Below are 13472 nucleotides of genomic sequence, written 5' to 3' on the forward strand. Positions count from 1 at the left end.
AATTTGAAGATGACACAATACAGACTGTATAAACAAAAACATACGATGGATATAGATGTATTTAACATTTCAAACTTCAAATACGTTCGCTCCTTCAACCCCACATTCATTTTTTCGAGTGCACTCGATTTGCTGACTCCAATAAGCACACTTTGAACTTCAGATAGGAGGTCAGGTTGAGTGTATTCATTATCATTACAGAGCACTCTGTAGCTCTGTGTTGAAGACTATAATCACTTTTCCTCGACTTGCAAAATCTTCTAAAAACCATTACCGCAGTGTTTGATAACGTCCTCCAGTCCCCCTCCCCAACTCTCCTCACACACTCCGCAGATTAACCACCCGCCGATTAATTAACACAATTACCTCCGTGTGTCTTATCAACCTTTGCCAGGCCTTAAACTGTAAATTAATTAATATCCCCTCTCTTGTCATTTCTTAATTACCTAAGTTCCGGTAGGAATTCTGGGAAAGGCCTGTGTCAGCGGCTCGGTTTTGTGCTCACGCTGTATTACGGCTGCGCTGTGAGCTCATTGGTTCATTAGACAGGATGTGAAAACACGGCGATGAGAGGCGATGAGGGGACGACGTGATGCACAAAGAGGCTCTTCAGACGAGGGCTCGGTTTGAAGCGGCGCTCCTTAATCTTTCTGTTTTCCCCCCCGCTGAAGGTGACACTCGACTTTGTTTAGGGAGCCGGGTGCTCTGACAAACAACTCAGCTTCTAAACTCTGATCTCAGACGTATTTGAGTTCTTAAAAAATGAAGGAGCCGACAGAATACACAGCAAGACCTCCAAGTTCTGGCAAATCATGAAAGAGACAGGCAGCATGTTCAAACAAGCAGTTTATTATTTGTCTTCTTTGAGGGCGTTGGAGACAAACTGAATCAAACTGATCAGACCTGATGTTCACCTGCCGATCACTGTCAACAAAAAGTTCATGAACAGCCATGACATGCTCTGTATAGAATATGTTACATTTGACATTTGAATCATTTCACTTAGTCATGCTGCAAATAAAAGGTTGGAGTCTGACAACCTAAAGTGAAATGGCGTCGCTGATCTGTTGTTTAAGATTTTTCTAAACCTTGTATAATCTATTATACAGGTATTTGTAAAGCAAAGCTTTATGGGTTTATTTATTCTTCCCAAACTTCTCCAAGCCTGGAAATTGCTATTTTCAAATTCCAGGTTTTTCATGACCATATAAATCCCAGAGAACCTTTAAGCCAACATGGTCAAGAAGTCCTTAAAGATTTTACTGCTGAATTTCCTTGCATCTTGCAGCAGGTTATGGTAAGGGTAAGAGAGTAGGGTTACAGTTTACGGCAACCCTGTCTGGAATAAAATTGTTCTTTAAATAAACCAAAAATAATTCCACCCACAAAACCTGCTGTACATTGTGTGAATGTGCCATTAACCCCTCAACCACTTCCTGGGCCTGGTTTTTGATAAACAACCCCGTGTCTTACCTGCTGAGGCTTGGCACAGCAATGGAAGCGCACGTCGTTGAGGCTGGAGTCGTCCAGGCCGTACTGGTATTCCTCCATCTTGGTCTCGATGCCACAGATTCCTCCGTTGCGACACTCCTGGCTCCAGAAGCCGTACTCCCCCCAGTCGGTGCCGTGTCCCTCCAGCGTCGGGTTGCTGCTGCAGCGGAACTTGATGTTGTTGACGGCCGTGTCGTCCCCGAACAGACCCTGATGGGGCTCCACGCGGATCTGGAAAGAGGTGAGCACGCCACTGGGGCAGTACTGGGGCTGGGACCAGTCACCGAAGCTGGACAGGAGAGGAGGACATGCAAGAGAGAGGGTTGGATGCACAAACAAAATTCAAAAAAAAAATCAGGATGAGATCCAATGAGGGCTGGAAACACTCAGTCAGGACATTTCAACATCTGAACACAGCACTTACATCTCCCCTCTGAACACGACGGGAAACTGCCAGTCTGCAGCTTCCTGCTGCTCTCAGACTTTATTTATCTAATTCTTATTTGACCTTTATAGAACAGCCAGGTTAGTCCCACTGGGGTCAAGAGAGATCTGGCACCACCGTGACGAGCTCAAGGAGGGTACAGGAAAGTACATTTCTATTGACGTGTTGAGTGATGTCAGTTATTACAATCCCTCCTGCTGAATACTCCCTGACATAAAAATCATTGCATCATACTAAACAAATCATTTTAGAGGATACATAAAATGTCCACAGATCAATGGTAAATGTAGTAGCTTGACAGCGGTTGCGCTTTAAAATAAAACTCTCTTGTGAAGGATCAAATCACATGCTGCAGCTTTATTGAACGCCGATGAAAATCAGTTTGTTTGTTTTTTTTATAGGTGCAGCACTTTCTATAAAGGCAGCATTTATTGCAGTTGAAGTACACTGACTTTATAAATGGTTGATAAGGAATTTACTATTTCTTCATCAGATATGAGGCATTAAAACTAAGAAGTTTTGTGTTGCCAGGTTGTGAAAACTTCCTTTGACCGGTTAGATGACCTTTTAAATCGATACAATTTGAATCTTAAATCTTAAAAACTTAAATAGATATAGACATAGAATTGGACTACATACAATCTGGACTCAAATTTGATGATCAAAAATCTGCATCAATGACTTATAACATATATAACTGCTGACTTATTTGCTTATAAGAAAGTGACAAACCCATAAGCATCTATTAAAGGGTCAATCATGTTTATAAATGCATTATTACCAACAACAAAAAAGGGACGAAAACCGGTCATTGAGATTTATCATTGGCATACAACTGATCTATAAAGCTTTTACCACTGCTTTCTTAATAATTAGCCCTTTATAGAGCGTGGTACCGTCGTGAGCTACTTACTAGCCCGTGTGGGATTCAATCGAGTACAGGAAGCCCCGGTTCTCGTCTTTGGCACAGATGAGGCGGATTCCATTCAGAGCAGTGTCGTCCGCCACGTACTGGTTTGACTCCACCTGGGGAAACAGAGAACAGTTCCCAGAACAGCTCCGGTCAAACCAGCTTATCTTATTATTCTGGCGAAGCTGCTGCCATAATCCGGTGTGAACGGCAGATTACGTGACAGCTTGTTGTTTTTTTTTTTTAAGTGTGTGTCGTCCACGAGGAGAAGCGTGGGTTGATATCTGAAACAACAAGAGGCTTGTTTTCTGACTTGTTCTGCATGCAGGTTTACAGGAGCAGATACACCCCCCCCCCCCCCCCTCTAAGAAACCTTAAAGGATGCAATCACATTAACATTCAAACTGTACTCACATGCCTGTGTGTCTTTTGATTGCTGTAATTGTTCCTCCTCTCCTTGATGGCTGTGAAGTGATCTTTTTCTAACGCAGCTCCGATATAAGACGGGGAGACGAGATTGGAAGTTTCTTTCAAAGTCTCTTTAGTACAAATGCACTCTCTGTGTTTCCCTGTCGGCGCCGTCGCTGAGGGAACTTAAAACTCTACAGATCACCACTTTGGTAGAAACCCATTTGATTTGACTAACTCAGACTGCTTTGTCTGAATGAATTGTAAACAACCATCTCTTACACTGAAATCTTGTTAGAAAAAGATAGGAGGGACAATTAATGCAACCAAAAAGAATGCTAGTAGAGGCAATTAAAAAAGCCTGCCTTCAAGCTTCTCCACAAGGACAAACGTGTTGGCTTTAATGTGTCTTCATTGTCAAATCTAGACTAAAAGGAGAAGGCAAAAGCTGCACAACTCTGATGTATTTATTTCAACACCAGCAGACAGATCTCACCCCCTGAACCTTCTGTCTTTTGAGTGTGTTCCCCTCACGTTTCTTCTTCTAAACAGTTTTGTAATGCGCGACAAGAGTCGGCGTCTTTACCCTGAGACTGAAGCCGACAGCAAAGAACTCGTCGGGGCACATCTCGGGCCAGGTCCAGTTCCCAAACTTCTCCCCGTTGCTCACGGTGAGCACAGATCTGTGCTGCCTGCTGCGGAAGGCCTCGCCGGCTCGCTGCAGAAAGACTTTCTCCTCACACAACCCACCGGACAGCGCGGCCAGCACGGCCACGGCGACGAAGAGAATTGCCATGTTCGACAGCAGTGAGTCGGTCGGTGGTTCACTCCCAAACGCCAAGGTAACAAGCACCGAGGGTTCGGGCCTCGAAGCTCTTATAGCCTCCCGGTCAATTCGTAAATAGACCACTGGTATCAGGTTGAATCATTTACAGAGTGGCGTGGGGCTGAACAGCTGGTGATGGAGAAAGAAGAGGGTGTTTTTTTTCCTCACTGAAGTTCATAAACACACACAGTCTCTCTGTTATTCTACTAACGTTCAAAAAGCGACCAACAACACAGGTCCTGTGCTTCACAAATGTAACCCACGGGATGAAATCCGAGCAGCAGCAGAACCTTTCACACTTTGCGATCGACGTCACAAAGGCCGCTGTTGTCCGGGAGTAATAGCTTATAGATTGAGAAGCGCGGTGCCGCTGAATAAGAGATTAGCAGAAAAGCTTTATTTTGTCTCGCTGTGACAGAAAGGGCGGACGTCACACCTCATCACTGCGGACCGAGAAAGTCAATACGTACTGAATTAAGGAGAACAGCCTCGGATTATGGCGTCATTGATAAAGCTGTCACTGGATCCATACATCTTCACACGCCGACATGATATCTGTACACATTCTCTGACATCATCTACATGCAGAGGACAACTATTAAGGACGGTAGGCTGACAAAAAAAAAACACGTTGTTGCATTTTCTAGTATAACTGTACGTGGCACCGTAAATACATCAACGCACGGTATACAAACAGGGTCACGGCTGCCACCGAGTGCATGTCCTCGGTTTGGGATCTGACAGTGATGTAGTTCTTGGGTAGCTTGGGGGCAGCAGTGACGCCTCTTAGGTTGATGCGGTGCACTTAGTTAGCAAACAGCAGTAGGTCCAGAAATGAGTCTGCGTACAGTTCTGAATCGACACCTTTAAATACCTGCTCTGTCTGTGTGTTCTGTTGAGTTTTCAAATAAACATTTGATTTTCGTACGTATCTTATGGGATTAATAAAATACTTCTCTAATAGACATAGAACATACACGTGAGTCTTATGAGTGAGACAGTCATTGTGAGTGACAGGTCGGACACCTTGATCCTACAAAATGATCATAACACAAACGTTGGAACAATTTATAGCACTTTTCTTTTTGAAGGATAACATGTCAGTTGAGTCCTTGGTTGACACAAAGTGATAAAGGAGGAGCTCTGCCATGTCGGCGGGGACAGTTCCGTAATAAACCAACGGCATTTCATCTTCCCACTACGTCGTTTTTCTCCTTCCACCGTAGGTCATGCTTGTTGAAAGGGACGATTTTCTGTTTTGTGTTGTTGTTTTTTTTTAACAAAACGTAGCTCTTAGCTGAGCTTTATTATATCTTATTCTGTTAGGAAATCAATAATTCAGAGGGATGACTTGGAGATGTTTGTCCTTGACTGCCTAATGGGCTGGAGTCAAACCCTGGAACATGAGAAGAAAGTGTTATAAAACCTGAAGACCCGTTTCATTTCATTTCATCCAGTTTTTGACGGTTCTGACAAAAACTAGTGAGCAGTGAGCTGCTCCACCAGCGGCTGCAGTGAAGCCGATGAAGAAGAAGAGGAGGATCCCCACGGTCATCTTCAGGTACTTAGCATCCAGTGAAGAGGTGTCTGCGTGAGAGAAAGCAAGCCATCTCACAGCAAGCCTTACGGGGACAAATCACTTTTAGAAAAAGTGAAAAATGTACTATAGTTGAGACTAAATGCCAAAACATTTGTTCTGATTGGTCTACATGGAACGAGTGGAAACAACGCCGTCCCTTGGGATTTGAACAATTGTTTTCGTTCTGGTTCAGAATCAGTTTATCTTTGGTCTAAATGCTCAGAGCGGGAGCTGGTGGAAAAGTAGTAGGAGAAACGTCATGACAACCCGTCAACTCCCCCATTACAGCCATTACGCTGTGTTCATGTCATATCAGAGTTGTTGTAATTATGAGTCTACAACTTGGAAATATCATTCCGTCATCTTTTTTTTCCTAAAAGTTCTGATCTATCCAGTTCCAGTGCCTGAAAACCATGCAACGTGCATGACTAATATCAGCCAACGTCTATTGTTCAATATAATGAAACCCTAATTTAATGGATATATTGTAATTTTGTTAACATGGGAATCTTTCCCATCTCTAATCATACCAGACATGAACACGGCATTATCTTCAGATAACCAGTGCGGTTTAATCTTTCACCTGTTGGCCCTCCTCCACCACCAGAATCTGGAGGGGGAGGCTGCCCTATATCTTCTTATCATTCTGCATTGTTCGAAAAGAAACTCAATTCTATAAATAGTGTTCTTCATTTCCAAGTCATCTATCAGTATGAGTGCTTTGTGTTTTCGTACCCCAGTCCACCTCCAGGCTCTCCCTCAGGCTGCTGTGGTCCACCCTGCAGCTCTCTCCTCTCCCCTCTCCTGGGTGTGAGCTCCAGGAAACGGTGAAGCTGGAAGCTCCAGTCCCCGTCGGGCAGGATGCCCGTGGACGACGCATCGGCGTTGACCTCTGCCCCGTCTCTCAGCCAGCTCACCCCCACTTCCTGGGAAGTGGGGGTGAGCTGGACGGACCTTTGACGAGCGGAGGCACTGGGGTGTAGAAACGATTAGAGCAGAAGATTAGCTGAATGACCTGCTGGATGCGGAGGCTGCTTCAAGGCACAGTGCAGAAGAGCGATGCCGGGGCTAAACACTTTTCTTCAGGCCATTTAATTAAAGAATGGTGGGGGGGGGGGCGGAGAGAACAATTGTTTCCATTTTCCACTGAAGGAAATTAAGCCAAATGAATTGGCACTGTTAGGCCTGTAATATCCTGTTTCCAAACCTCTCCCAAAGAATGAGTAGAAATCACAGAAACACGTACCGAATCTGTCCAGTGTGCTGCTTCTTGAGTAATCTTGCGTTGTATCTGCAGAGAGTCTCCACTTGTCTTTTTCTTTCTTCCATTTTCCAAGCCTGGCCGTTGCAATGGGCCGCGTTCCTCGTGCCTATTTTCCCCCAAAGCCGACGTACTTCCCGACCCGAGAGTCGTACAGGGTGACGATCTTCTGGTTAAAAAAAAAAAAAAAGGTTTTTCACAAAGAAGACCACGTGCGTGATGTTGTCACCATAACTCACGGTCATATATCCCCTGGTATACATAACCCCCTAAAGGACAGAAAATCAGTTAGTGGCGTTCGTTTGTTTTACTGCACATTGGCTGAACAAAAGCTCTTTTGTTCTATTTCAGAGACGAAGGATGACCGTGGCTAAGTGGAGAGCAGGGCCGTCTTTCAATCAGAGGGTCGCCGGTTTGATCCCCGGCTCCAGAGACCATCTAGTCTCATGTCAGTGTGTCCTTAAGCAAGACACTTAACCCCGAAATTGCTCTGCGTCTACGGTAGATAGATGCTGAATTGTAAGTTGCTTTGGATAAAAGTGTCTGCTAAATGACTGTAATGTAAATTTAAGGATTTTGCAGACAAATTAAAGGACAACTCAAGTCTATTGGATGGAATGCAACTTTCATCTCCTCCTCAGGATGAGTCATGAGCTTGACTTTTCATGCTGCGCCTTCATCCGGTCAAAATCCTAATTTTGACCAACACTTTTAATTTATGACCAAATTCCTGCAAAACTAAAAAAAAACAAAAAACACTGAATACACTGCCATAAACTGAGTGTAAGCAACTGAGTTTTACAGAAGAATGTCTCTATTGCATCATAAGGTGTGTCTGCATGTTATTTTATCAACCTCTTGTACCACTCATCTACGAATAGCGCAACAGTTACACGTAAATACAAGCTAAAATAAATAAGAAACCTACCTGCTGGTGTACTGCAGAGTAAAACAACGGAGACTGTGAGTCCGTACAGAAAGTAGTGAAGACATGAAGTTCATCATCGCACGCTGCATGCGAAAGCCGACAGACTCCTAGAACCTCTCAAGCTCAATAATTAAACCACGTCCTGATGAGAATAAATGGCGCAAATGATGGCGCAAAAGTCGAGCTTTTGTTGTCATGCGGAGAAATATTAAATAAGAGATCATTCTCAGTGGAATATTTACACATGAAATGGGGGAGGGGGGGATGTGGTCAGTCTAGTTTTACTTCCTATGCCATGACTAGTATTGGGGATGTCAACACTTTCATTCTAACGTATGGAACTGCTTCTTTACCACGTTTTTATTGCAAAAATCAAAGCCGCAGTATTTTTGTTGTGTTCCTTCAGAAGCTCCGCACACTTTCATATACTAAATGTGGCAGCTATCCGATCAATCGCTGGGAAAATAATTAGATTCCGGACCGAGCCAAATAAATCCAGCAGAGAGAGAGGAAAAAAAAAAAAAAAGAGGCAGTTTGGAGGATCGCCACTCTGTGTCCGTATCAACGCACAAGCAAGCAGTCGTGACAAACGTTATTGACTGATGATTGGTGTCACAGGCGGGCACTGCAGGAGCAGCAGTGTGCCCAGAAGCTTAGCCGGTGTGGTGATAATTGATGGTGACTGTGTGAGCGTGCCAGTGCTCACACAGGCTGCCGGGATGAAGGGTTAATAATAATCACACGAGCAGCTCTGTGGGGGGGGGGGGGGGGGAGATTGTTCTCTTTCATTTCAATGTGGTTTTGTACTTTGACATGCACATTATACTGGAAGAGACACTTTCAACTTCCCCGTCACGTGCTTTATTTGTACAATAAGCTGCAAACACCATACTGTGGGAAACACTTCTTCTGCATTATATTATGTAATATTAGAAAAATAAATACATTCTTCTGTAAAATAAAAGACAATGTGTCCACTGCAGACAATTTTTTTTTTTATCACATTTAGAAATAGCAACTTCAGCCTAAACTAAGGATTCCTCTTTCTTTTTTTTAAAGGACTAGTTTGACATTTTGTGAAATTTGCGATGAGGAAGAGACTTTGATGCCAATAAATGATACACATTTATCTATCTATCCGTGAAATATAAGGTTACAGCTGGCTCACTAAGCTCGCTAATTCACTTTTTATAGCTCTACTGTTTAATCAAAACAAAAACTAAAGCGTAAAAAAACAGCTATTTGCCTTTTTATGGGGGGGGGTTATATGCCGGAATATTTCTTTTTTCTAATTAGTGAGTTTCGGAGGTGCTGGTCGGGTGATTTTGTCACTGTTGGACAGAGACAGTCTAGCTGTTTCCACCTGTTCTTTGGGCTAGGCTAAGCTAAGCTAATCTAAGCTAACCATACCGTCTGCTGATAGTAGCTTTTTATTTACAGTACAGATACCTGAGTGCCAAAATGTCAAACTGTAGCGTTTAACTTTTAACTGATGTGTTTTTTAGCCCAGGTTTCGATTCATTGTCGTTGCAGAAATAGACAAAGACAACATATAATATTTCAGTGTAAAAAAAAAAAAAAAAAAAAAAAGAGAGTTCACTCCATCTCACTCCCAGGGGACAAAACACAAGGGAGAAAAGATCAAGGCATTCACGCATCTGACATCGGGATTCAGGTGTTCGTCTTGATGCGTCTCACGTCTGGCAGGACTTGTTGGCTTTCATGAAGAACCAGAGTCCTGTGACAACTCCAATCAGCCCCAGGATCACACCGCCGTCTCTACAACCTGCTGGTCTGTGTGACGTTCAACCGCTGTGGGAAAAAAGACACACACACACACACACACACACACACACACACAGAGAGAGAGAGAGAGAGAGAGAGAGCATGAGACTTTTACTGATTGGAGCTTTTTCCAGGCTGATTCCAGTCTTTACTAAAGCGGCTTGTTGCCAACATTTTGTGCCAAACATATCCTGCCAAATATCGCTTGCTGATATTTGATACCCCGGGCAAAAGTTACCATCTGTCACCTGAAGCCCCACTTTCTACTGCAGATGCAAACACAATTGTTAAATATGTTTAACTTGATGGATGGACGGATGGATGGATGAAGGGCTAGGTGGATAAATAGATGGATGAATGGATGGGTGGACAGATCTAATTTTCACTTTTTCTACATTTGACTCGACATAATTTGTGCTCATCTATATGTATCTATACATATCTGCATCTATATTACTATGTCAGGAAATACAGACCATGTCAGTATTGGCTGCAATGACCATGGAACGGAGCGGTTATTGAATATCTGTCCCTGCCTGCGTCACGTTACGACCGACCTGCCCCCAAAACCTGGCGTGGTCCACGCTGCAGGAGAAGTGTGAGGAATTTTAAGTTTTAAAGCATTCCTAGTGCTGGATATTATGTGTCACAGTGTGTTTACTTAGGAAGTGTTAAACCAAGGAGTGTGGTCATTGAATGTATATTGAGTCTGTGATGGGGGTTTGAGGAATGTCAGAAGGTGTAAATCTGCGGGGGAAGTGGGTAGTTCACAGAGGTGTCTGCCCAGGACAATGGGTCAGGATCCAAGGAGGAGCCCATTGGACTTCAGCCAATCGTGGAGCTGATCGATAGGTTGAGGAATGTAACTCTGGGGGGGCAAAGGAGCTGTTTGTCCCCTGAGAGAATCAGACTTCCTTCGTACCATGGGGCAGATACATCTATCTGTCCTGTGGTATGAATGAGGTCTCATATTTCCTGAAATATTTTACTATCGGTAGTGTAATTTGGTTTGTGATTGTTTTGGCTTCTGTTAACAATATTAAATACTTTTGATTTTGACCTGGACCTGCTGACTCCTGCCCTGCTTGCTGATGAAACAAAGAGTGCGAAAGGGGGGGCTGCTGCTTCTTCTCCTCAGTGGCCTTCTTCTCCACTATGGCCTTCTTCCTCTCTGTTTGAGAAATTTCTGAACATTACAGAAGACATCCAGGTAGGACCAGATGCGGAAGCTGAAGTCGCTGTTGGAGTAGCGGCGAGTCTGGCGGACCAAACCGGGGTGGTCCACCGGTCCACGGGATGTTCGACTGTAGGCGGATGGAAGTCGTTCACGAGGCAGATGAGTGTGTTGGGGATCTCCAGCTCCATCCAGCTCCTGCTTGGAGTAGATCATGGAGGAGGGACTGGCTGCAGGGTTTGATGTTCGACAGAGGAAGATAAAGTTACACGACATGGCTAAAATCCTAGGAACACATGCACTTGCATTTCCAGATACTTTTGTGTAACTAAATCCCGAACAAGAGGAAGATTGTCATAGATACACACACACACACACACACACACACACACACACACACACACACACACACACACACACACCAGTGTCATGAAACGCTAATTAATGGGAACTCCCCAGTGCAGAGCTACACAATAAACAATGGCAGGCGTTTTAACCTGCACTGACAATACAAGCGTGATTAAACACCCAGAGAGGTTAATTGCACCTCGCAGAGATTGTCCCCGCTGGTTCCCTGGTTCTTCTCTTAAGACGACACACCAGAGCACTCGCCTCATTAACTTGTGTTAAACAGCACAGCTTATACTGTCGCTCCCATTACAGCTGTTTCACTGGCTTTTGTTAGTGTGATTAGGATGTAATGTAGTTTTTTTGTTTTTTGTTTTTTGGAAAGACGAACCCAGCGGCGTGACTCTCTACTGGCGGTTTGTTGTGTTTTTTTGGGGGCATTTAACCGCTTTTATTTGCAGCTTCAGAGGCTCAGACGGAGATCATCTGACCATTACTCTGAAGGAACTGAAGGAAGTGGTGGACGAGGACTGGACTTATTATTTTTTTATTTCTATTTTATGTTAAAGGGAACTTTTTACTACATTTAGTTGATATGTGGTATTTTGACTTTTGACATTATAATTAGATTTAGCATTTAATAATAAGTAGGATTTACAACAATTTGAAATGCAGCATTCTTACATTGTTGTGTTGGTACTTTTACTAAACCGTACCCGAGTACTTTCTTTAAAAGCACTCCTACAGCCACATCAAGACAATCACAAAATCAGCCTACTATCACCTGAAGAACATATCAAGGATTAGAGGACTTATGTCTCAACGGGATTTGGAAAAACGTGTCCATGCATTTATCTTCAGTAGAGTGGACCACTGTAACGGCGTGTTCACAGGTCTCTGTAAAAAGTCAACCAGAAAGCTGCAGCTGATTGAGAACGCTGCAGCTCGAGTCCTCACTAAGACCAGGAAAGTGGATCACATCACTCCAGTTCTGAGGTCTTTGCACTGGCTTCCTGTCCAACAAAGAGTTGACTTTAAAACCCTGCTGTTGGTTTATAAAGCACTGAATGGTTTTGGGATCTGCTGCTACCTTATGAACCATCCCGACCCCTCAGGTGGTCTGGGACCGGTCTGCTTCCTGTTCCCAGAGTCAGAACTAAACATGGAGAAGCAGCGTTCAGTTCTTCTTGCTCCACACATCTGGAACAAAGTCCCAGAAAGCTGCAGGTCTGCAGAGACCCTCAGCTCCTTTAGATCCAGACTGAAGACGTTTCTGTTTGCCGCTGCCTTTGATTGAACCACATTCAAGGACGTTAATCAATTTCTGCATTTTACTACTACTGTATTTTATTTCTTAAACTGCACTGCAACTATTATTCTGTTTTTAGCTTTTTAGTGTTTTAATGTTTCAATGAATGTTCTTAATTGTTTTTAAATCTCCTTTTCTTTTGCATTATGTTTTGATGCTTTTAATGGTTTTATGTGAAGCACTTTGAATTGCCATGTTGTTGAAATGTGCTCTACAAATAAACTTGCCTTGCCTTGCCTACAGTCAGTGTATCCCTCACCTGTGACCTCTCCAGGGTAGTCCGTGGGATGTTGTACCGGCAGGTACACCAGGGACACGTAGGCGTCTGGACCCAGTCCAGGATCAGGGACCCACTGCTCCGCAAACTCCGGCAGACGCCGAACAGGCCTCGGAGGCGGCGGGGTCGACGTAGAGGAGCTGATCGCCGTCGTATTTCGACATCGTACTGTTCGCCACCCGTCGTCGCGTTCCTCTGACAGAAGGTCAGAAAGCGAAGCAGGTGTTTTACCTGCAGTTTGTGAGGAAAGATTGAAAAACATATGATACTGCTGCCAACATTTTTGGTTGTTTCTGTCTCCATCAGCTGGCATGTGAGCAACCCTGATGAGTTCTACTGTGAAATAAAGTTGTTATATGGAAGAAGATGGAGAGAATCATAATGTAAAGGTGTTTTATGAACTGGTGCTTACATGGCTGATCCAAATGAAACGGTACTTCTTGAACGTCCGAAGCGTTCTCATAACATTCTGCATCCTCAGCGTAGTAATGAACTTACTTTCCTTTATATTAAAAAAAACCAAATGTCTTTTACAGAAACTTACCTTGGCAGTATTGTGGGAGACAAATAAGCAGCAGCACCGGGGACAGATCCATCGCCATGTCGCATTTCAGTCCAAACACCAACGTGAGCAGCTGTCTCTGTCTCCTCCCAAACGTGACGCTCACACTGTCGGAGTCACAGGCTGAGAGGACTTGCTGACACATACCAATCAAAGCTTGGAACTCAAG

General features: G+C 43.9%; 1 protein-coding gene and 1 pseudogene across 1 annotated transcript; both read right to left on the minus strand.

Moving 5' to 3' along the window:
- Positions 1 to 828: 828 nt before the first annotated feature.
- LOC137866342 (vitelline membrane outer layer protein 1 homolog) lies at positions 829 to 4117 on the minus strand. The gene is made up of 4 exons (XM_068702164.1): positions 3841 to 4117; positions 2850 to 2962; positions 1474 to 1780; positions 829 to 924 (listed from the first exon to the last, which is right to left on the minus strand). Exons 1-4 carry the CDS (start codon positions 4048 to 4050, stop codon positions 922 to 924), a joined length of 633 nt encoding a protein of 210 aa, XP_068558265.1. The 5' UTR covers positions 4051 to 4117; the 3' UTR covers positions 829 to 921.
- Positions 4118 to 8785: 4668 nt separating this feature from the next.
- On the minus strand, positions 8786 to 13434 carry LOC137866351 (H-2 class II histocompatibility antigen, A-U alpha chain-like; annotated as a pseudogene).
- Positions 13435 to 13472: the final 38 nt, after the last annotated feature.

This window comes from Cebidichthys violaceus, unplaced genomic scaffold (assembly GCF_023349555.1).
Source record: "Cebidichthys violaceus isolate CVI_PGR_0920_01 unplaced genomic scaffold, fCebVio1.0.p SCAF_81, whole genome shotgun sequence".
Classification (NCBI taxonomy): Eukaryota; Metazoa; Chordata; class Actinopteri; order Perciformes; family Stichaeidae; genus Cebidichthys; species Cebidichthys violaceus.

What these genes read in the sequence shown, in the direction of transcription:
- LOC137866342 (XM_068702164.1), bottom strand. Translation starts at nt 4,050, where the DNA reads ATGGCAATTCTCTTCGTCGCCGTGGCCGTGCTGGCCGCGCTGTCCGGT. An exon ending in CTGTCGGCTTCAGTCTCAGG is followed by an intron (nt 2,963 to 3,840) that starts GTAAAGACGCCG and finishes CTGTTTCCCCAG; the next exon opens with GTGGAGTCAAACCAGTACGT. An exon ending in ATTGAATCCCACACGGGCTA is followed by an intron (nt 1,781 to 2,849) that starts GTAAGTAGCTCA and finishes TCTCCTGTCCAG; the next exon opens with CTTCGGTGACTGGTCCCAGC.